General features: G+C 41.0%; 1 protein-coding gene across 34 annotated transcripts in view; it reads right to left on the reverse strand.

Annotated features, from left to right (window-relative positions):
- Positions 1 to 20,799, reverse strand: part of UBE2F (ubiquitin conjugating enzyme E2 F (putative)) — an 84,182-nt gene that overhangs the window by 27,499 nt on the left and 35,884 nt on the right. For 24 of the 34 annotated variants that reach the window (XM_087730290.1, XM_087730284.1, XM_087730267.1 and 21 more), the window contains 2 exons: positions 6,439 to 6,471; positions 4,014 to 4,076 (listed from right to left, as the gene is read on the reverse strand). In XM_087730290.1, the coding sequence (XP_087586416.1) occupies positions 4,014 to 4,076; positions 6,439 to 6,471 (96 nt within the window). Of the gene's footprint in view, positions 1 to 322; positions 1,895 to 2,734; positions 2,898 to 4,013; positions 4,077 to 6,438; positions 6,472 to 11,662; positions 11,735 to 20,799 lie in introns of those variants that run through there. The other 10 variants (XM_087730287.1, XM_087730281.1, XM_087730265.1 and 7 more) reach the window with 7 other exon arrangements.

Raw genomic sequence — 20,799 nt, forward strand, 5'->3', positions numbered from 1 at the left:
GTAAGCAGTTCTTTAAATTCCACAAGAAAACTCATACTACCCAACGGATGAGATTGTATCAGTGTAAGACGACTGAATGTTGGGAAACACCTTACTTAGTTTACATAGACACATCAATCACCTTTTTGTTCTGATTTATTGAGCTCCAAACCAAGAGAGGATGGTTGCTTATCTTCCAGTGATTGTGACCTAACTGCAGTGCAATGCGGGCACCAGGAATGTTCTACAAAGTGACACTACAAAAATGAACAATGCAAACTTTCCCTAAGCTGGAAACAATTATGAGTTAAACGAAGGCAGAGGGGGAAAAAAAGACGACCGAAAGGAAACTACAATTTTATCCGAATGCTTTATTAAATGCTGAAAGCCACAGTCGACAAGCTTGCAAGAAGGTTTGAGTTTAAAAACTGGCTGAGTGTGGAAGTTGGCACCAGTTCTACGGAAACACAGTCACTACAGAGGATGCAGTCAACATGCCAGAGGGCAAATCCACCCTCCAGAGGGACCTGCGTGGGCTGGAGGAAAGGCTGACAGCAACCTCAGGAGGCTCAGCAAGGCCAAATGCAAAGCCCTGCCCCTAGGACACACTCCGCCCCTGCATGGGGACAGCCCCAGATGGGCTGGGGACAGCTCTACTGGGAAGGCCTCAGGGCAGGGAGAGGCTGAGGAACAGGGCTTGTTGGTGGAGAGGAGAAGGCTTGGGGGGGGACCTAAAAGCAGCCCCCCAATACTGATGAGGAGGTTACCAAGAGAACAGAGCCTTCTCAGAGGTGCACAGCAAGAGAACATGAGGTTGAGCTCATAAGCTGAAAGGGGGGATGTCTGACTGCGTATATGGAAAAAGATCACCATGTGGGTAACTAAGCTTTGGAGGATCCAACATCACCTGATGACAATCATAAGATAAACTCATGATTGGCAAAACTGAAGCCTTACAAAATTTATCGCAATGACGGTGAAATCACAGTACCATTTAATGCAGGCAAATACAAGGGCCCTATCTCTGAAAAATTAATTAAAGTCACAAGGTGGCAGAGAGCGTCCTCTGTCACTGAAAAGGTCTTTTGATGAAAACAACCAATTCCAACATAGGTCTCCAGATCAATTCTGTAGCTGATAAGAAAGTAGGTTTTGGATACATAAGTAAAGGGCTAGCAAGTCTGAATATTGAGATAATCTCTTTATCTAGCATTTGTGAAAATGGATGTTTGATGACACTGCCCAAATTTATTGTACAATCTTCCAAAAAGCTACCGATATCTTGCAAAGAATATAGGAAAGAGCTGTAAACTTACTCAAGCTATATAAACAATTGTATATAATTTAAAAAAATAATTTGTTTAAAAGTGACTTGATGATCACTGGCTGAAGGAAGCTGCAAGGGAAGAGGTTCAGTAATTGACAGCTCGTTCCTCGAGCTGAAGGAGGCCCCGAGGGCCAGAAGCTGAAGCTGCACTAACTCAGATCTCAGATAAAATACAGGGTTTTTTTAAAGCAATTAATTGAACAACTTGAGCTCTGAATTTTGTATCGTTTTACATCCTAGAACAAGGCTGCTTTCACAAAAAACTACAACTACGTGCTCAGGTATAAGCCATAGATTTGATGCAAAACTTAAGAGGTTCCTTATGCAGGAAGAGATCATAACTGTCCCTCGCAGCGTGATCTGTAACACAAACATTCACAGCACAACTGTTTTCCAAGAATCAATAATAAGGATTTGATATCTACGATGTGGCTTCTTCCAGCATCTGCAAGGCGGCAGTCATTTTTGATGACTTAACTGAACAAACTTCAGTTTCACATTTTCAGTAACCAGAGGCAGGCTTCAGATTAGCTGTTAACCTCTCAGGCAGCCACGCTTAGCCTGGAATGTCACCAAAGGATTTGAAATCTGAAATGACATCAGTGAAATACTGAGTCATCTCCTCCAGAAGAACCACAGAAGACAGCTTGAGGTACATTTGTTTTGGCTGTTACAAGCCATATACTCCCACACTGTCAAATGACCAAAGGCATTCTCTTACAGTATCTGTTAGACACAGATGTCTGTATACAAACTATTTGTATATAGATACATTTGCACATCTGTTTGTGTACAGACTGTGCATGCAGGCACATATTTTACATATACACTATCTGTATAATTGTATTACACATGTAAAAAATGTCTCAGGAAAAATTCATTAGCATTCCCATATTTATCATATCTTGCATTGCAAGAATTTTCTTAAGAGACAGGACAGGACCACAGCAGTTTGACTTCACAACAACGTGCTTATACACTACATGGCACCTATACCTGAGAGAGACAAAAACTCATGCTGCAATTGCGTCCTTTGAGACTAATTGTAAAAGCAGCCACTTCTCTGCCTTGCATAATTGATTCTCTCCGGACTAGCATTTCTGGTTTTGGCTTGATATTGCTGTAAGACATACTATGGAAAATCCAGCACTACCTGGTGCTGTCAACTATGCATATACCTAATACCTAAACTAAATTCAGATAAGCTCCAAAAAGAGTTAAAATGGCAGAATATGAATTTTAGATAGCTGTGGAGTCTAGAGTTTACTAAGTAATAAGTGTTTGTTCCAAAAGTATTTTTAATTTAGAAGAAATTAAAAAAACCCACTCGATTTCCCCTTCACTTCTTCCACAGCTGCTTTTATCTGAAAAAAAAAAAAACAAACCTTCCATGCTCTTAGTACAGCAGTATGTATTTTGAGTGCTCACCTCTCCATTTTTGAGGGAAGTGTGTTTTTTAAAAGCAGGGAAGGTTCTTCCTTTCTGTGGATTCCGAAGATTTCCAATTTCTGAACGAGGTTGAGAGATGCAGGACAGCGATTTCTGAGCACATCATCACTCTTTGGGAAGAGGACATTACTGTCTGGCTGGTCTGAGGCCGAACAAAGCACTGGTAAGGCTCACCTACCACAGCCTCAGCACATCTGACACAAGACTGTACTAGTACCATGGGAGTACGTCTCCTTACAAAAACCTACTCAGACACCAGACAAACTGCTTTCCCTCTGGTGGTTAGAAGAAATCAAGAGCCAAATTCAAAACTCAGCAATAGGTGTGTAGCCTCATCATTCCCAAAGAGCTACAAATTTCCCTGGCAAGATATTAGAGAATAATTCAGTCTAACAATGCAAACAAAGAAAATTATTCAGTCTGCGCCAGTGACTTTGCATTTTCAACGAACTCTTCAAATCAACATTTACCTGGAAACTTTCTTCAATCTTTAACTTCAACAAAAGTATTGGAAGAATTTAATTAAAGCAAGAGATCCTGAACATGTGAAGTGTAACTTTTATATGCTTGAGGTATGCATCTGTATAAAGTAACGTGACACAACTTCAGAGATCCATACAAGGGGGAAGTTAGCACTTTGTTCACCTCTACCTCCATGCTCAATCTCAGTTGAAAGGTACACCTCACAGATGTACATCAGGCCACTAATCAATACCATGTCTTGCTTGCCCCACCCATAATACACAGAACAAATAGGATCAGTAAAAAGAAAATAAAGTTTGAACTCCTGTCTTTCAAACGTGCCCAGATTTCTCCTGGCTTAATAAAAGCATAAAACATGTTAAGAGCTGTGAAGAAAAAAGTTGCATTTTGAAAGAGACAGAAGGATGAGATCTTTTTGCAGGCCTTTTAAGGTAAAGGCTACTCACGTAACTGCACCAAATCGATTCACTATCATTTGTTGCACAGAACATGTACAACTTCAGGGAAAATCTCAGAAACAAGGAAAAGATCATCTGTTTTGGGGATACGACTACATTATGGCCAACAATTCTAGCATATGGTGAATAACGCTACTGTGTTGAGTTTACTTTCCCAGATAAAACACATTTTGTTTGAATTACTGGTTGCTGATACAATGAGTCACTCGACTGCCTGAAGTACCAGCTCAAATGCTTTAAAAGGACTGACCGGGAATCGCCGAGTACAGTACATGTATTTGTTTAGGAACAACATGCTTCAAAAACTGTTGACTCACCTTGTCACGCAAATGATGCTCTGCAGCCTCAATATTCAAAGGATCGTCAAAATTCAAAAGATCCTGGAAAAGAAACAGAGAACATTATAGGGTTCCCACTCACTGTGTCATACAAGGAATCCAAAGGCCTAATGAACAAGATAATGAAACAAAGCAAACAAGACCAGCACGTGTAGTGCCATTTTCTCACTACCTTGACAGGTATCCTTGTCAAAGGTAGATGGAAACGAGTTTGATGATTGCAAACCAAATCACAAGTCAATTAAAGGACAACAGCAGCAAGGCATTCACCACACACAGCCCCATGACACCTCTCTCTGGCAGTGATGTATTTCTATTTGAAAACTGAGACAGTTTAAAATAAAATTTTGAAGGAACATTCAGTTTCAGAAGGCACAATTCCTGTTGATCTTTGTTCAAGGGTAAAGTAAACCCTTAAAGAAAACCTGCAAGCAGCCTGATGATAAAGCAGGAAGAGCTTCCTTAATATCATTTCCATAGCAAAGCAACTTAATTCCCTCTGTGAAGAAACTACATAACATGGAACCTGAGAAAGTTTTAGTGCAATGTAAAAAACAGGGCCGAGAGGAAAGGGAGTGCAAAGACACCAAGAGCTAATGGCACGTGAGGCCAGGGAGCAGAAATAATTAAAAATAAATCTCAAGTCTGTCAGTTTAATCTCAATAAACATTAACTTCGAAGGGAGAAAGGGTCTAGGGTTAAAACCAAAGGAAACCAAGATGCTGATAAAAGAGGAATTATCATAAAAAATAACACTGAATCACAAAACCCCCTATTCTGCCTGCAGCCTAGATCACTTTCCCCAGTTTAAGGTTAGCCTGTGACAGCAGTGAAATGCCACTGTTTCACAAGTGTGAAAGGCTCATGTCACTCTCCGGCTCGTTTTCAAGCAGCAAACCTCCCATTTTATTCAAACCAGGACATCAATCCACCTCATTTTCACTCACTTTCTTCAAGAAAACCCCAAAAGAATCTGTAAGGCCAGTACAATCCAATGCCAGCTTTTCAAAGCCTAATTATTTACAAGAGGCTGGGTGTGAGGGAAATCCAAGACGCAAGCTGGGAAGCACAGCTCTTACCAGCCACGACAAATCCCCATGGTCTCCGATGCATGACCATCGCTCTTTGCAGCTGTTTGCTCAACAGATTATTTTTACATGCAGTTCTGCCTCTGAAGGCACTTCTTTGTACCTCCAGTGGATTTCGCTTTCTCCCAGTTACTTAGCATGCAGTGGGAAACTAACTGTGAAATGCAATTACTCTTTGATGAAAAGGCAAATACTCTCCAATCCTCTAAATCAATTTACCAAAGAAGCTGTCAAAACAAATCAAGCCTTTGGATGCCAGGAAAGCTTAGGAGATTGTAGCCAGTCCCTGGCTTGGTCTATGCTAGAGGTTTTACAAACGCACCGTGATCCTGGTGATAGCGCTGGGAGCACAGTCACTGCTCTGCCCCTCCTCCTGCAGGTAGCGGTGGAAGGAATTCCTCTCTCTGAAAACCGGCTGGAGCTAGCAAAGCCCACAGCGATGCTCCTCATCCAAAGCTTTTCACAGCCTCCTCTGTACGCCCTGGAGTGGCTGAGGCAGTTCTCTCCAGAGTCGATGACAAACATAGCAACCACGGTAGCGCCTTTCTTTGCTTTCTCCTGACCTTCCTATCCAGCAGCAATAGCTGTGGAAGGGGACCATAACCCTGGACTCCCTAAAAAAGGCAGCTTTTATACAGTAAAGACTTAGCCTCTCTCCACTGTTAGGGCAAAAGCAGCTGTTGCATCCTGCCTGCCTCTCGCAGCTTCCTGCCCTCTCCGCCATTTTCAAGTTGCTCCTGTAATTACGAGACACAGGTTTCTTGCTCCTGCCAATCTAAGGAAAAGGCAGAAAATGGGATCCCTGAACAAAATCATACCATTTCTATGACAAGTTGGGGTTTGTGCAAATTCTGCAGGTGGGTACCAAGGCCCTTGAATAGGAATATAAGTGTTCAAAATAGGAATGTGACTGCAGGGCAGTCATTAATTCCTAAACATAATTTTTTAAAAACATAACACCAACACAATTCCTTCTCAGAGAAGAATGAACTTCTATTTCGTGCAAAACAGCAGAAGGAATTTCATACTGTGTGGAAGATCCCAAGTAACTTGTTACCAAAATATCCCATAATAGATTTGTAACCAAAAGTAAAAACGATGTACGACAAAGCTGGCATTTCAGACCATCTGTATGAGTCTTGCACTTATACAAACAAAAGCACAAACTGATTTCATACTTGTACAACACCCACTGAAGCCAAAGGAAATAATGACCTTAATTTTAAGCGACAACGGTAGGGTTTGCATTAGGCAATGCTGAAACCAAATCAGGCAGGAAAAAGGGAAGTGGATATGCAAAATATTCATTTACTTACAGTAAATAAAGAGTTTAACCCCCAGACAACATCCTGCAAAGGAAAAGCACAGTCAGTTAGGCAGGCATTTCAGGTGTTTTGAACATGCTTACATACTTTATTTTTCTATTCATCCATGAAATTACTGGAAATCAAATCTAGATTAAGGGTGATGTTTTACTAATTTAAACCAAAATATTGAAAAAGCTTTCCCATTTCATGGATGTTTGATATTTAGAAGTCACCAAAAAACAAATAGTGCATATTCAAATACAAGTTCAGATCTTCCTGTGTGTATAGGAGCCTTATTTGTGTTGCTTCTCTGCTCAAGGAGAGGAATAATACCTTAGTATATGCCACCAACTGACCGCACTGCTTAGTTCAAAGGGTGCGTATAAAACTTAATTCAGCAATCCATTCTTAACATTAAAAAATTAAAATGTGTCAGACAAATATTTGAAACTGTGTCAAAATATCAGAGAAAAGATTTAGGTGTAGCCTGAGTACAGAGAAATACCATTCTTATATGAGCATATGTCTCAAATGATTTTACTGCCTTTCGGTATCTATTTAAACACAGCTGAATAGAGAGGGCTTGCAATTCCTGCAAACAGGAAGCTTCAGGGGAATCTGCCTCCAAATGCTCTCAAACACAGCTTATTTTGGGGCGGACATCTCCAAAAGGTTTCCACTAGCTCTGAGCTAAGAGTCCACATCCTCAGTTACAACCTTCAGAGAATAAGAAAATGCAGAAGACCCAAATATTACAGAAAGACTTAAAAGCATCACCTACCACCAACTCTGAGGCTAAGCTTTTCAACCTAGAGGAAAGACTATTTTCTTTAGTAGCAGCATAACTAAGCTACCCTACTGCAAAATCCCACTCGAGTCTGGGCACTGGAGCTCACACCTACCAGACAATTAAGCAAGATCAGCATTGCACCTCCTGCCCTTACAGCCTGCTAGCACTTGACTGCCTACCCATGAAAACCACACTGCCTGATTTCCAGTAGCGGGACAAACACCGCATATTAATCATTTCATGGCTAAAATGTACCTTTCACAATAAAGATAAAGCCTCAAAGTAAAAACTTCCTATCCACAGCAAAGAACTTGAATAAACGGGCGTATTTCAGTTTGTTTCCTGTTCCAGGCCCTCTGCTGAGGGTGGTGGACCACAGAATCCATACCCCTTAAGAACACTATCTAATTATGCCCTAATGAAAAAGACATGATGTCAGCATTATCCAGACAACAACCTCTCACGATCCAATTTTCCTTTGATCTTGCACAACCAACCTACTCAGTTTATCTGCTTTTAATAACATGAATCTGACCAGCAAAGCTGATACTGTCATACACAGTTTTCAGTTTCAGCATCTTCTCCTAATGGAGCTTCTGAAATCATCAGGTGTGGCAAAGACAGCAGCTCTTTCAAATGTACTCATCTTCAGTGGCAGCACAGACACATAAACTGCAAAAAAGGACACACCCGAGACACCTAAGAATTACAGTTATCCATACATTAAGAATATAGTGCTGAGCAGTCATCCCCACTCCCAAATGACCATACTGTCAGTTGCTTGGCAAGTACAAGAAAATGGACTATTTCAAATAACGGACGAAAGCCATCATTTTACGCTTTAAGTTCTGTGCTTGTTCAACTACAAACTTCAACTTCTGTCACAGAAACTGGGCAGCAGTGGTTAGCAAAACATGGTATTAAGGAAATCTGTATTAAGCAATCCTGGGGATAAGCTATTGGTACAGTGCAGCGGTGCTAGAGAAAAAATAGTCAAAGTCACTGATGAAAGGATGATTTCAGCGGTATGGAGAGGCTGGAGTGTAGGAACAGGCACGAAAGTCTCAGCTTCCACTTCACTCTCCTGCACTCAGGCACGAGAGGGTGCACAGCACGGCACAAGCTGCCAGGGTCACTGCTCTCGGGGGGCTGCTCCGCTCCGGTGCCCCTGGGTACCCCTGGCATGGATGCAGCCCAAGGACTGACCGATGCAGGCTGTGTCACCAGGGACGGCTGACAGCGCCTCTGTCTCCAGCCCACCACTCTGCCCCAGCAGATGCTCTGACCCCTGCAGGGCAGGAGCCCCTTCCACTGCTGCCCTGAAAGGCTGTATTGTCCTTCAGGGAGGCAGAGTGAATGTCTCAGGGGTGTTAAGAATTTCTTCCGTCTGATTTTAACCCACTGTGTGTTTCTCACAGCGTTTTGATAATGGGACCTTAATAAAGCACGGTAATTTGCTTTCTTCCACTCGAAGAAGCAGGAATAAATTAACTTTTTACGGGTCGTATTTCATCTACACTATGTGACAACAGACTGTAGCTGGAGAATGCGATGCAGAATTACAACACCGAGCATTAAAAAACATCCTAAAGAGGTATGAGGAGCTCACACCAGCACATTGGGGTCTGTCCGTTTCTAAATCCTGCCTCAACACCAAAACAGCATTCACAGGGTTGCAAACTGTTCACAACTGTTCAGCTATACCAGCATTGCTAAAAAGTAACAAACAAAGGAGCAACTTGGTCACATTGATTCTGAAATCCTGAGGAGCTCGCCTCTTTGCATTTAACAGTGCCGAAGCCCCCAGCCTCCCAGAGCCTCCCCACCAGGACACTCGCAGGTTGTCTCTCCAGACGGAACAGATTCTGCTCCCATACAGGCAGCCACGAGCCATGCCTTACATAAGTCAATGTTGCAACTCCAAACAGAAATGAAAACTATATCAAATTATTTTCCCATTCCATAAATACCTGCTTTTGAAGTTTATCTAAATTGCTCCCAAATTCTCATTTGCTGACCCCTGGTTTTAAGACTTTGGGACACTTGACTCATTCAGGCTGGCTTTGCACAGAGCTCTACAAAAAAAAGACCCACAAAAAACCCCAGCAAAAACCTCTGTAAGGCTGTGAGCTTTCACAGTGCTATACATTTTTACAGCCATTCTAGACACCAAAAAGCATAAAAGGATTATTATTATTACTGAATAACTTATGTGTGAAATTCTTAACCTCATTTCTGATGTTTCCACCTCTTCAAGTTTTATGATTTGCTGGGTTCATTTCATACCCTTGCATGGCTCCATAAAAAATAATGCTAAATTACTACCAGAGGGCAACACTTTTTGTAATAAGTTTGAGGCTAGCCTGGATTTAAATCTAGGATATTGAGAAAGGGAAGTGGGATGGAACAGATGAGCAAGAGTGAAGCAAGTAGTTCATGTTTGAAAAACTTGACACTGTTGCATTGAAAAAATAATCAGCTTGCATTATTGATTTCAGCAGAGCTGCTTGCTGCACACAGATAAGCACTTGCCTGAACACTTGCTTCATATTTTCCTGATGAACTAAAAGGATTTGCAAGCCACCAAAGATCCTGTCAGATTTAACAGTTCTGTTTTCTTTGAATGTAATAAAGCATAATCCTTGGCTTCAAACATTTACTGAACTTCTGGCTTAAATACTCTGAAAACAGAAAGTTAACCCTACGTACAAGAATTTTTAAAGGTTATCTTCACACATAAGAGCAGGGCAGATGTCACCTTAAAACGTTAATACTGCACGCCTTTATGCTGCTCCACTTCAATGAGAGAATCTACTTGCAAAAGGAGATTCACATGGCGAATACTTGACAAGGCTGTTTCCTTTACAGTGCTTCTTTTTGTCTACTTACTTCGACATGCTTAACATCAAAGTTACAGAGTAAAAGTAAACCCACTACTAGAGTAACCTCAGAGCAAAACCGAGGACCTCTTGTACTTTTTGGAAAAAAGCAGCATGGTCTGCTCAGGATGGACCCTGCAGAAAAGGCTGCAGAATTCCCCAAAATGCTTTATCTGCTTTCTGCTCCAGCTGTGCCCAGGCAGGCCCTCGCCCTGCCCCCCTGGTCCCCCTGAGGCTTTGCGTCAGCACGGACGTCCCCAACGAGGTTAGACACCTTCGCGAGCCAACTGCAGGTCTCAGGTAAGCAAGTGTTTTTAATTCTCCTCTACTGTGTTAGTTCAGAAGATTCAAGTATCCCACTTGAACTAAAGAGCAGTACCTGGTTAAATCCACAGTGAAAGAGGGGATAAGGCAGGAAACACACTCTGCTCCTTGGAACTATCCCTATTTTGAAACCAAGCATGAGGAAGTCATAGAATCGTAGAATTGTGAAGGTTGGAAGAGACCCTTAAGATCATCGAGTCCAACCGTTAACCTAGCACTGCCAAGTCCACCACTAAACCATGTCCTCGAGCACCACATCTATCTGTTCTTTAAATACCTCCAGGGATGGAGATTGAGATTCAACCACTTCCCTGGGCAGCCTGTTCCAATGCTTGACCACCCTTTCGGTGAAAGGTCAACACAAGCAAGTCAGAAGTTCAACAGACTGTTAGAAATAACCCTTTATAATCGTCCCTTTTCATTCTTGAGTATTTTTGTGTTGCATTTGAGCAAAAAGTTACATTAAACCCCTGACCACAGATTTATTTACAGCATGTCAAATGAGGAAAAAAAAATCTGCCACTGCAGCTATGTTTAAAGTTCAAGAGCAATGAATCAAAATACTAAATACAGCTTTTGAAATACCCTCTCCTGAGGCTAAGGAGTCTCAAAGCGTTACATTTGTAGGAGGTCCTAATTCAGTTAGTCACCAAATCTTCCCAAGTGGCAGCTCTCACAAGCACTCCACAAAAGCGATGCCATTGAAACCATGCAAGAGACAAGTGTTTAGCTGTGCTGGCCGATGTTTGGAAATGTAACCACACAGCACTTCTTTTGCAGAGAGAGTAAACACATAAATTGTAAATGAAGATTTTCCTTTAACAGGCAAAGTATATTTAATACATTAATTTAAGCAGAGAACAAGCCAGACAAAAGCAGCTAATGAACCTCCAATCAAAGAAACTTCTTTAGAGATCCAAGGAGCATTTCTGATCTAATAGACTGATTAAATTAAAGCTCATTGCTAAACCATTTTTTATATACAGACAATTTAACCCATTCAGATCAATGAAAGGAGCTGAAGTCATTTATACAAGCAAATATCAAGCTTTTTTTTTTTTTTAAACAAACTGAAGCAGTAACTTTAATAAAACAAGTGCCAAGCTTTGTACCTCACAGTTTGGAGAAGGGCTTGAAATTACACCCAAAAACTCAGCATGCTGAAAGTCAGGCCACTGCATGGCTGTCTCCTGGGGCAGCTCTCTGCTGTCCTGTCTGCCTACGCACCAGGTCAAGATGGTTTCCACTTCCATTCACCTTCTTCCATAGTTTCTTAGGAACAAGCCCAGCTTCTTTCTTTCTTCATTGCAGCCTAGAAAATCACGCATCCTTCATCCCACCCAGCTCCACCTTCCCCAGGCTCTGATGGATTTCTCTTTCTACCTCCCCAACACACCTCCAGAAACATCTCTGATTTCTCCCCACAGACTCACCACCTGTTTGCAACCACTACAATGTAATTGACTGCACAAAACTTACACTGGTCCAAGGGGTTAAAAAAAAAAGTATGTTTTCATGCCAGAAATGGTAGGCACCGTTTAGCTTATGAAAAAACTGCTTCCCTCCTAAACAGTCCTCTCCCAAACAAAATGTTCTCTTTTACATTTCCTCTCCCTGTCCTGCTCCTCTCTAATCTTGCATGTAACATTGCCACAGTATCTTGCACCGTTTCCACCTGGAATAAGGTGATGAAGAGAATGTCAGCTTTCTTTAATCAACCACAAAGGCCATCTCAATTCTCATATGCCTGCAATCCCAGCTCATGCTTCCCACCCAAACACAACAAGAGTAGTTTATTTAGAGGGCTTTGGGTAATTTAAATGGCATGAACTGCTCCAGTTAGCAAACACAAAAAAAGGGAGGAAGGCTGAAAAACGATTTCTTCTGTGCTCAAATATACTAGAGGGAAGAAAACAGGAACAATTATAGGCTGTTCTTCTCCCAGACCAAGACAGTTGTGAATTGCCAAGTATGCAGGAACGCTCGACTAAAACCCCTTACTTTTGTTACTGACTCCTTGACATTTGTCCCCCAGGTTACTTCAGAGCAGGCAGATAATCTTTTATAAATTGGTCCCAGGGGAATTCTGTGATAGCTTCTTAATGAACTACACTACAGTGATTATGAACACTAAAGCAATCGCCCTCCAGAGACCAGTCTACTCAACTGATTAAAGTTGACACAAATTGCATATTCAGAAATCAACAATTTGGGGAAAACAAGCATGGTTTAATTAGACTTACTGATGTATTGCACTGTTCTACTGAGTCACTTTTTAAAAACCTCCTAGTAATAACAGCTACTGTATTTAAAACAAAGATTAGGCTTTGTCAGAAGCCATTAAAGAGAGAAAAAGAAAGTTTTCGCAAATCATTTATGAAGCAAAAGTTATTAAAAGACATTGATTTTTGTAAGTATTTTCACCAGCATGGGCATGTACAGAGTGGGGCAGGGGGGGATCACTTCTTACAAAACTGATAAAGCTGATTTATAAAATCAAAATACAACATATCCCTGCAGAAAGACTTCCTGACATTTATTTTAAGAAAAATAGAATAATGTCAGATATACATAGAAGATTGTATTCAGTGGCTTATAGCTTCTCTTTACCAAATACTGGGTCTGAAGTTTTTTTGTCTGCTGCTTATTCAATTTTTAGAGGCAGAGAAGAAAGGCTAAGAAATGAAAGCAGTAACAATGGACATTTTAACCACTTTAGAAAGCAAAGGTATTGAATATAAATCTTTTGCACTGCACTTTTCTTCAGATTACTTCCTTTACAGAGGGAGACTTGAACCATGGAAAGGTACCTCGTGGTAAAGCTGTGCCTTTTGCAACAGCCACAAATACCTATCTAAATTGTGACCAACCAGGACATTCAGAAACCCCTCTGACTGGGACAACTAAATCTCCCTCGCTTGGTTTTCGCTGAACACGCACAGGCTCTCCCCAGTCCCTGGTGCCCCTCGTGAGAACCGCCCCAGGCCAGACACTTGCAGAGCGAGCAGGGCACCAATGAACCACTCCGCGTTCGGTTCAGAGCAGCAGTGCCACCCTGAAGCAGAACCTGCCCCTGTCCCCGCTCTCTGTGGGGTCAGAGCAGTTGTGGTATGTGTGAAAAACTTCTAGATAAAGTCAGGCCAGACGTCCTGCTGCAGATGCGTATCACATGGGCTCCAGCATCAAGCAGGGATGCAGAGATCTGGACCAAAGCAGACACTACCCTCCAAACCATACTGAAAAGTACGGGAGCTCCTACTCCCTGAAGTACTTCCTACGTTATGGAAAGAGACACACAGTGCACATCCTTTCATGCTTTCTGACAACCAACAGCCCTCAAATGGTTGTGACTCTTCTGTCCTCCTTCATCTACCTCTTTACTGCTTCAAAATCTCTTCCATACCTGCCTCTACCTTCTGCTGCCACTCCCTACCCCCTTGCTACATTACTGTTTCATCTGTATTTATCCCCTTGTGTTTCACTGCTTCCCTAGAGCTGTCTTCTGCAATGCCGATATCCCCTTTAGTATCCCAAAAAAATACAAGAAAGCATGCAGCTTAGGCCCCGATTTTTGGGTTGTTTTGGTTTTTGTTGTTGTTTTAGGTTTGGTTGGTTGGGGGGGGGGGGGCCAGTTCTGCTCCTGCTGCACTGACAAGAACAGAGTAGCACTTTGAAGGAGTCCGCTTTACTTGCAACATAAAGCAGTTTGCAGGAGATCAGTGCCCATACCTTCAGGGACACGCGATGGCCAACAGGCTTGCTTTTCTGTCCTTCACAGATACCTTTGATTAAGACCCACAGTACTCATATCATGCCCTTTCAGCAAATAAAGACTAAGTCTTCAGGAAATAAAGTATAAGACTAAACACTTGCACTGACCCGTTTCTGTTAAGCTGCAGGTTATAGCTCCCTGCTGCTGTGGTGGCCTTTCCCTAAAGTTGTTTGCTTGCAACCATATGTTGTATTTGTTACTCACTGTGTTGAGTGAGGGAAAAAGTAAAGATGTTGGCAGGAGACATTGTGCTATGTGGTCCTGCGAGCCTCCATGAGATCAACACGCAGAGCTGGACCTCTAAGTGCTCTCTGCATGCGAGGGAGGAAGGCAGCTCTGCAAATGAAGATGATGAGCTGGATGTGACCCCAGAGGGAGTACTGAGAGGTGAGCAGGCACAGTCCTCCTCTGAACAGTGTTTCAGACAGAAGGTCACCCATAAAACCTACAGCCAGCCAAGCGCAGCACAGGTGAGGAGGTGAGAACTCCCAGAAAGTTATTCTGCCCATCATGCTCTTCAGACAAAAGAAAGCCCACATGCCTGGGTGTCAGCTTATTCAGGGTGTCCTTCTGCAATAACTGCTGCAGGCACAGAATTAAGTTCACCCCTCTCCTTCCTTCCCACTATGCTGAACACAGCTCCAGGTGGGGAGCAGGCTTAGGTGAGATGCACCACCAGACCTCTTGGAAATGACACAAGGAGAAATAAGGTGGTGCAAGAAGTCTACCATGCAGGAGGCATGGACGCATTGCCTGAAACACCTCCCACCTGATTCAATTCCTGTATAATACCAAAGAAGACATGTGAAGGTATACTGCCTGAAAAAAACAGGTAATTTTCTGCTTAATGCAGTATTTGAAACTGGTATGCAGTGAATAATAGAAGCATACTGGGTGATGTTTTTCTTCCCAGCCCTCAGAGGCTCTATATTGGTCCATACCAGGAAGCAGCAGGCACCCTGACAGAGTCCATCTCCCCCTGGAGATCGCACATACAGTTTCTCAGGAGCTCAGTTTTTATAATCTTGGTGATCATGACCAAGATCCCAGGAGATAGCTGTAAAATTCATATTAGATCAAGAATCTCCTTGCTAAGCTATGTTGACTTCCCGGTAATTTCCCCTCCTCTACAGTAAGAGCTGGCATTTGTGCTCTTTGCCACTGCTATGAAGCCTTTTGTTTTCTTCTTTTGATGACTTTCTCCTCCTTACTTTACCAATGTGGAGGATAAACATATGCCATCCAGGAAGGCAGCTTTTACAAGCACATGCTTTGACATTTCTACATACAATACAAGGACTCATTCCAAAATGGGATTTGGATAAATCAATAGCAGAACAATGTTACCATAATGCTGGCTGAGAAAAATAGTATCAGCAGCAAGAGTTAACAAGAACAACACAGAACATACAGGTTTACTTTTTTCTCTTCATCCTGAAGACGGTGACAGTTATTGTCTGTTCAAAATACTCCTCTACACTAATTACATATCATTTTGACAGCCGACCACCTGTTTTCATTAAGACTATTAATGAAAGTTTTGTGCTTTTACTGAAGCTTTTAAAACTACTCAGGTTTATGCTTAAACGTTGAAGTAAAGGTAACCAGAAAAATTAAGTCAAGACCCTCTGATTTATTTCTCCAAGAGATTACAGTTTGACATTTGCTTGATTTCAAATAATTTTACTGCCTGAAGACAACAGCAGAACCAACACAACAAATAGGGCATATTTTCCCATTTAGTATTAAATGCTAATTAAATAAGCAAGCCTTTTATAGATAAACTCCAAATAGCAATAATTTATCATAAACGAGTCTTAATTCCTTTTAGAGTAGATTATCTAATAACAGACATATTTCTTAACCAATATCTGAAGTTATGGGAAAGGAATTCCTGGAAAAAAAAAATACTATTTTCCTATAGGTGGGTATAAAAAGCTGTCTGCATATCTATAGTTTAAGAATAACTTGATGTTTCCCATTCCTGCTCCTGTCTCTCCTGACAGCAGTAACACAAAAATGACAAAAACCAGCTCTTTAAAATACCTCAGTGAAGAACTGAAATGCACATACAACATGAAAATGCTACAGAAAATAGTTCTCCAATTACCTGAAACCAACTGTAGCTCTATCAGAACAGGGTTACAAAAAAGAAAAAAAAGACCAAATATTCCTTATGAATATTCATCATACATTTTAAAATACTGGTTTTAACATTACTATGCTCAGCCCTCCAGAGTCAGTCAGCAGAGTTGCACAAGTGTGCTTTGATTATTTTTATGGTTCATAAATCAGTCACTGACCAATTTCCAGTTGTAGTTTGTTAGAGAGAATTGCAGAAAGAACAGCTTGACTTTTAAAACCAATCAGGCAATCACAATACACAGATTCACTTCTTCCTTTGTTTTTTAAAATCAATCACCCAAGATAATTTTATAGCAAAGTGAAAACAAGCATTTGAGAGAAAGCTGAGGAATACTAGGGAGGCCTATCTTAACTAGGCAGATGATACTCATGGCGAATTAGGTACAAGGAAGTGCATGTTGAGGACTAACAGGAGCTACTGAAGCACTTTTGAGTTTGAAATTGGAATTACTGAGGGGGAAGAAGCAGGGTATCAGAGCAACAGCAGCATTATTTCATACTAGGTATTTAAAAGCTGGTACTGTCAGTGAAATAAAAATCTGGGAACAGAACGGAATTAAAACCACCTATTTGCTTTCTGCCTGGAAAACTTCAGTTTTGACCATCAGACCTAAAAGCAGGAGAAAAGCAAGTTCAGACAGCCTCAGCAGAAGCCCAAAATAACTTCAGCAATCTTTCGCTTTATGAATACTGTTTTAGAAAGAAATATGCAATAAAATGATGCAGAACATAACAGAACAGAGATTAAAATATAAATAAGTTCCTGTTGCTAACTCACAGCTAGCTATAAAGAAGTGAAAGATTACACAAAGATCAGTTAGAAACCATTGCATCAGTTTTTACACAACCCATAAGCAAACTGCTACCAGAAACTATCTAAGAATTTAGGATTCAGGAGTCGTTCTATGAATAAAGAAAACATTTACAATGGCATCAGCAATGATTTAAAAAGTACATGCAGATTGTTTTAAAACATTAACCTACCAATGATCTGTTTCAGGGTTAAAGCCCAACTTTAATAACCCGATTTTAAAAGTATCTAATGCAGGAATTCAGAAACAGCACCTTCTTTAGTGCCTTCACTAGTACACAGACTGCTCTTAACAGTGGTCCATGGAAATGCGTTTAGTAGCAGGAAGAAGTAAAGTGGAATAAAGTTAATGCTCAACACTTAGTAACTTAAAGAGAATTCAATCATGGATTAGATGACACTGAGTGCAACAAAATGCTAGAAAATAAAAATTGAGTTAGCTTTTTTTTCCCCTTAAGAATTCTCTACGCTGTTAAAACACATTTTATCAGATAACTTTATAAAGTATTTAGGAGATTTTATTTTTTATTTCTGAAAGTTAGAAGGCATAATTTAAATGCCTCCTCAAGTTTCTACCCATTTGATACTAAAGAAAGTGTTAAAAAGGTCACAGCAGTTTGTTTTGAAGGATTTTTATATGTAAGAGCTCTGCTGCCACCACAAGGATACAGAAGATGAGACAATCTAAAACTTCTAAAACTTAAGCCTTCTAAAAGGTTAAGCACATAACATGAATGCATGCAGTAGCATACAGCAGAGCTGGCTTGTGCATGTGGCTTTTGAGATTTTGCATCATCTGTTTGAATGGTTTTACTAATGCACTCAGAATGGCTGCATTAGTAATGCCTGCCAATTTTTGTCCCAGAAATACAGTACATCCCCATTCTCAAATTAAATATCTGTGTTTTAGAGTGCCTTATTGGACAAATTTGGGTACTATTCCTCCAGAAAGCCAGGCTGCCTTCATATTATTGATGAGTGGAATATGAAATACTGACTTTCAAGTCCATCATTGGCCAAGACTGGATACTATCCGTAGCGCTACTGTGCAAATTCACACAATATCTGCTTGTGGAGATGAGCAGCTTCTTGAAACAATGGTGTCCAAGTGTTGGAAACAAAGGATTTGGGAAGGCCGGATTAGTGGGTGCAGGTGGAGTGTTAAGAGATAAAAGTAACCTGGGTCACATCTTAAGGCTCTCGTTTGCTACCGGTCACTCACTGTTTCATGTAATTCTGTGGTCTATAGTTAACACGTACCTACCACAATTATTAATGCACACTGACAAATAACTTGACTGTGTGGCCATATTGTCAACAAATCAGCACAATTCCATATCTTCCATCTCAGAAGCACGTGTAGCCTGGAATCTAAGCACATGGACACTAATCAAGCTTCAAAACACATAGAAAGGCATGCATGAAGCTTCACAGGTGACAGGCAGCCAAAGATCTAAAAGAGCACCTGATAAGAGCAGCCATTAGGAACCCTGGCTCTGACCAAGACCCACCTTTCCCATGTTTTAGTCCTTTCAAAGGGCACAATTAGAATCGATGAAGAATATCTTCGACAAAGAACAGACTCAGTCCAGATGCTAGTTACCATCTAATTACAATCTGTATCCCAAGCAAACACGCAGTTTGGGGAACAGTACTTGCAGCTTACCAACATCCCCATGGCTACTTATGCTCAATTGTTTTTAAGCTCCTTTTGTACTAGAGGCACAGTGTAACAATGGCATTTCGACAGAAGCACAACTTGCAAGTTAGGACCAACATGTGGTACTTATTTTTTGTGATGACACTTCAAATCACATGAAGTGACAACGTGACAAGTGAGAACACTTACTGAAACTGCACATTTAAAATAGAGACTCTGCAGACAAAAAGTAAGGAATGAAACTTTGCAATTTGGGTTTTTTTTTTTTTTAAAGCTATAAAATATGAGCTTGGAATTGTGCTTCAATGCCCATGGTGAAAAAAAAACCCAAAATCCAAGAAGGATGTTGGATTTTATTTTTTCTTTTTGAAGTTAAGCTACTAGCTCCTTTTCTCATGCTGAATCTTTCAACACCCATAGGCAAAGTTCCCAGGTTTTTTTGTTTGGGGTTGTGGAGGTTTTTTCCCCTCTTTAACTTATTGACAGTAAAAACACCCCAAAATGCTTCATAATATTCAGTAACTTGAGTCTCCTGGTAGTTGACATTCCAGGATGTTTAATCTATAAAATTAATCACATGCAATTAGCAAACTGATGCAAGAATAAAATGGAAAAGAAGATTAATACACATCATCCACATCCCTGAGAATAGGAAGCTAAGTACACATAATATCAGCAGTTATTCCCATCCATAGTCTTAACGTTGCAGTATTTTTATCTATATGAGAAAGATACCATGAACAAAGCTAGGAGAGCAGATAAAAATATATGCACATTCTTGTCCAGTTGCAATATTGGTGTACAAATTTTCTAATGGCTGAAGCTTAAAACTTGCAGTCCAAAAACTTTCTCTGGGAATGAAATACAGGGACAGGAACAGACCCAGTTAACTTAATTACCCAGTCAGTGTCTTGATTTAACCTAATATGAAAACAGAAACACAAGGGCAAAACAAAATCATACTAGATGATGAAAAAGAAATAGGGAAAGAGTGTTTAGGAAAACCCACAAACCACCACACACAGATTCTACTTCACTTTCCAGAAAGTCAGATGCTCATGAAGAATTTTACAGACAATGAGAGTCACAGATCCCATTCATAGTGCCAAAAAGGAAATAAAGTATTAGATAAAACTATTTTCAATTTCAAATTTTCAATTTGGCTTTTGAAAAGAAGCAAACACCTGACATGTGTACCCTTTATCTACCTAATGTAGCTAACATTCTTTAAGAACCAATTCTGGCAGGGTTCCTGGTAAAAGCAAAAGGGAGATTATTGCTTGGTGCTCTGCAAGATCCTTCTGACAGCAAGGTCATGCAACAGTAAATGGACAACCAGCCGCTTCCCATAGCAAGACAAGAGTAGTCACTGCGCTAAAGCCCATGTCATTTGTGACAATCTCCCTAAGAGTTTTTCATACAAGAACTGTGACTCTGAATTTGTTAACAGTGCCCAGCTGTGGTGGGACCAACCTCTGAAGTCATTCTGCAATCAGTGGCACAACTACCAGCAAAATTTTACAGGGGCCAGATTTCACTTACATTTTAGTGACTCAGGTAGAATGACATTTGAGGCAAGGTTAAAGGGCAGAGGCAGTTAGTTCCCTACTGGAGTGACTAAAACAGCCAAGAGTGCCCTGCTTTATGCAATACCTAAGTGCAGATGCGCTGCTCCCTGCTTTGGACACTGGGGATGAAACAATTCAAGGCAGTGCAGTAACTACACTCTGATTCTGTTCCACATGGCACTTCTCCCAAATGCAAATAACCTTTCCCTTTTCCAAGTTCCTCTACCGAGAGGAGCTTGAGGAAGGGGAAAAAGGACAGACTATTGATTCATCAGGAATGTCAATACAATAGAAATCACAAGGGTTATGGATTACTGTTAGTCCTGCTCACATCATGCTCTTGTATTTGTTGCCTGGGTAAAAACAAAACAGACCACCCTTACCAAGCATGATTTCCCAGGGTCACCTGCAGTCATACTGT

The sequence above is a fragment of the Nipponia nippon genome, unplaced genomic scaffold (genome assembly GCF_047370975.1).
Source record: "Nipponia nippon isolate SJK-2023a ecotype South Korea unplaced genomic scaffold, ASM4737097v1 scaffold_5, whole genome shotgun sequence".
NCBI lineage: Eukaryota > Metazoa > Chordata > Aves > Pelecaniformes > Threskiornithidae > Nipponia > Nipponia nippon.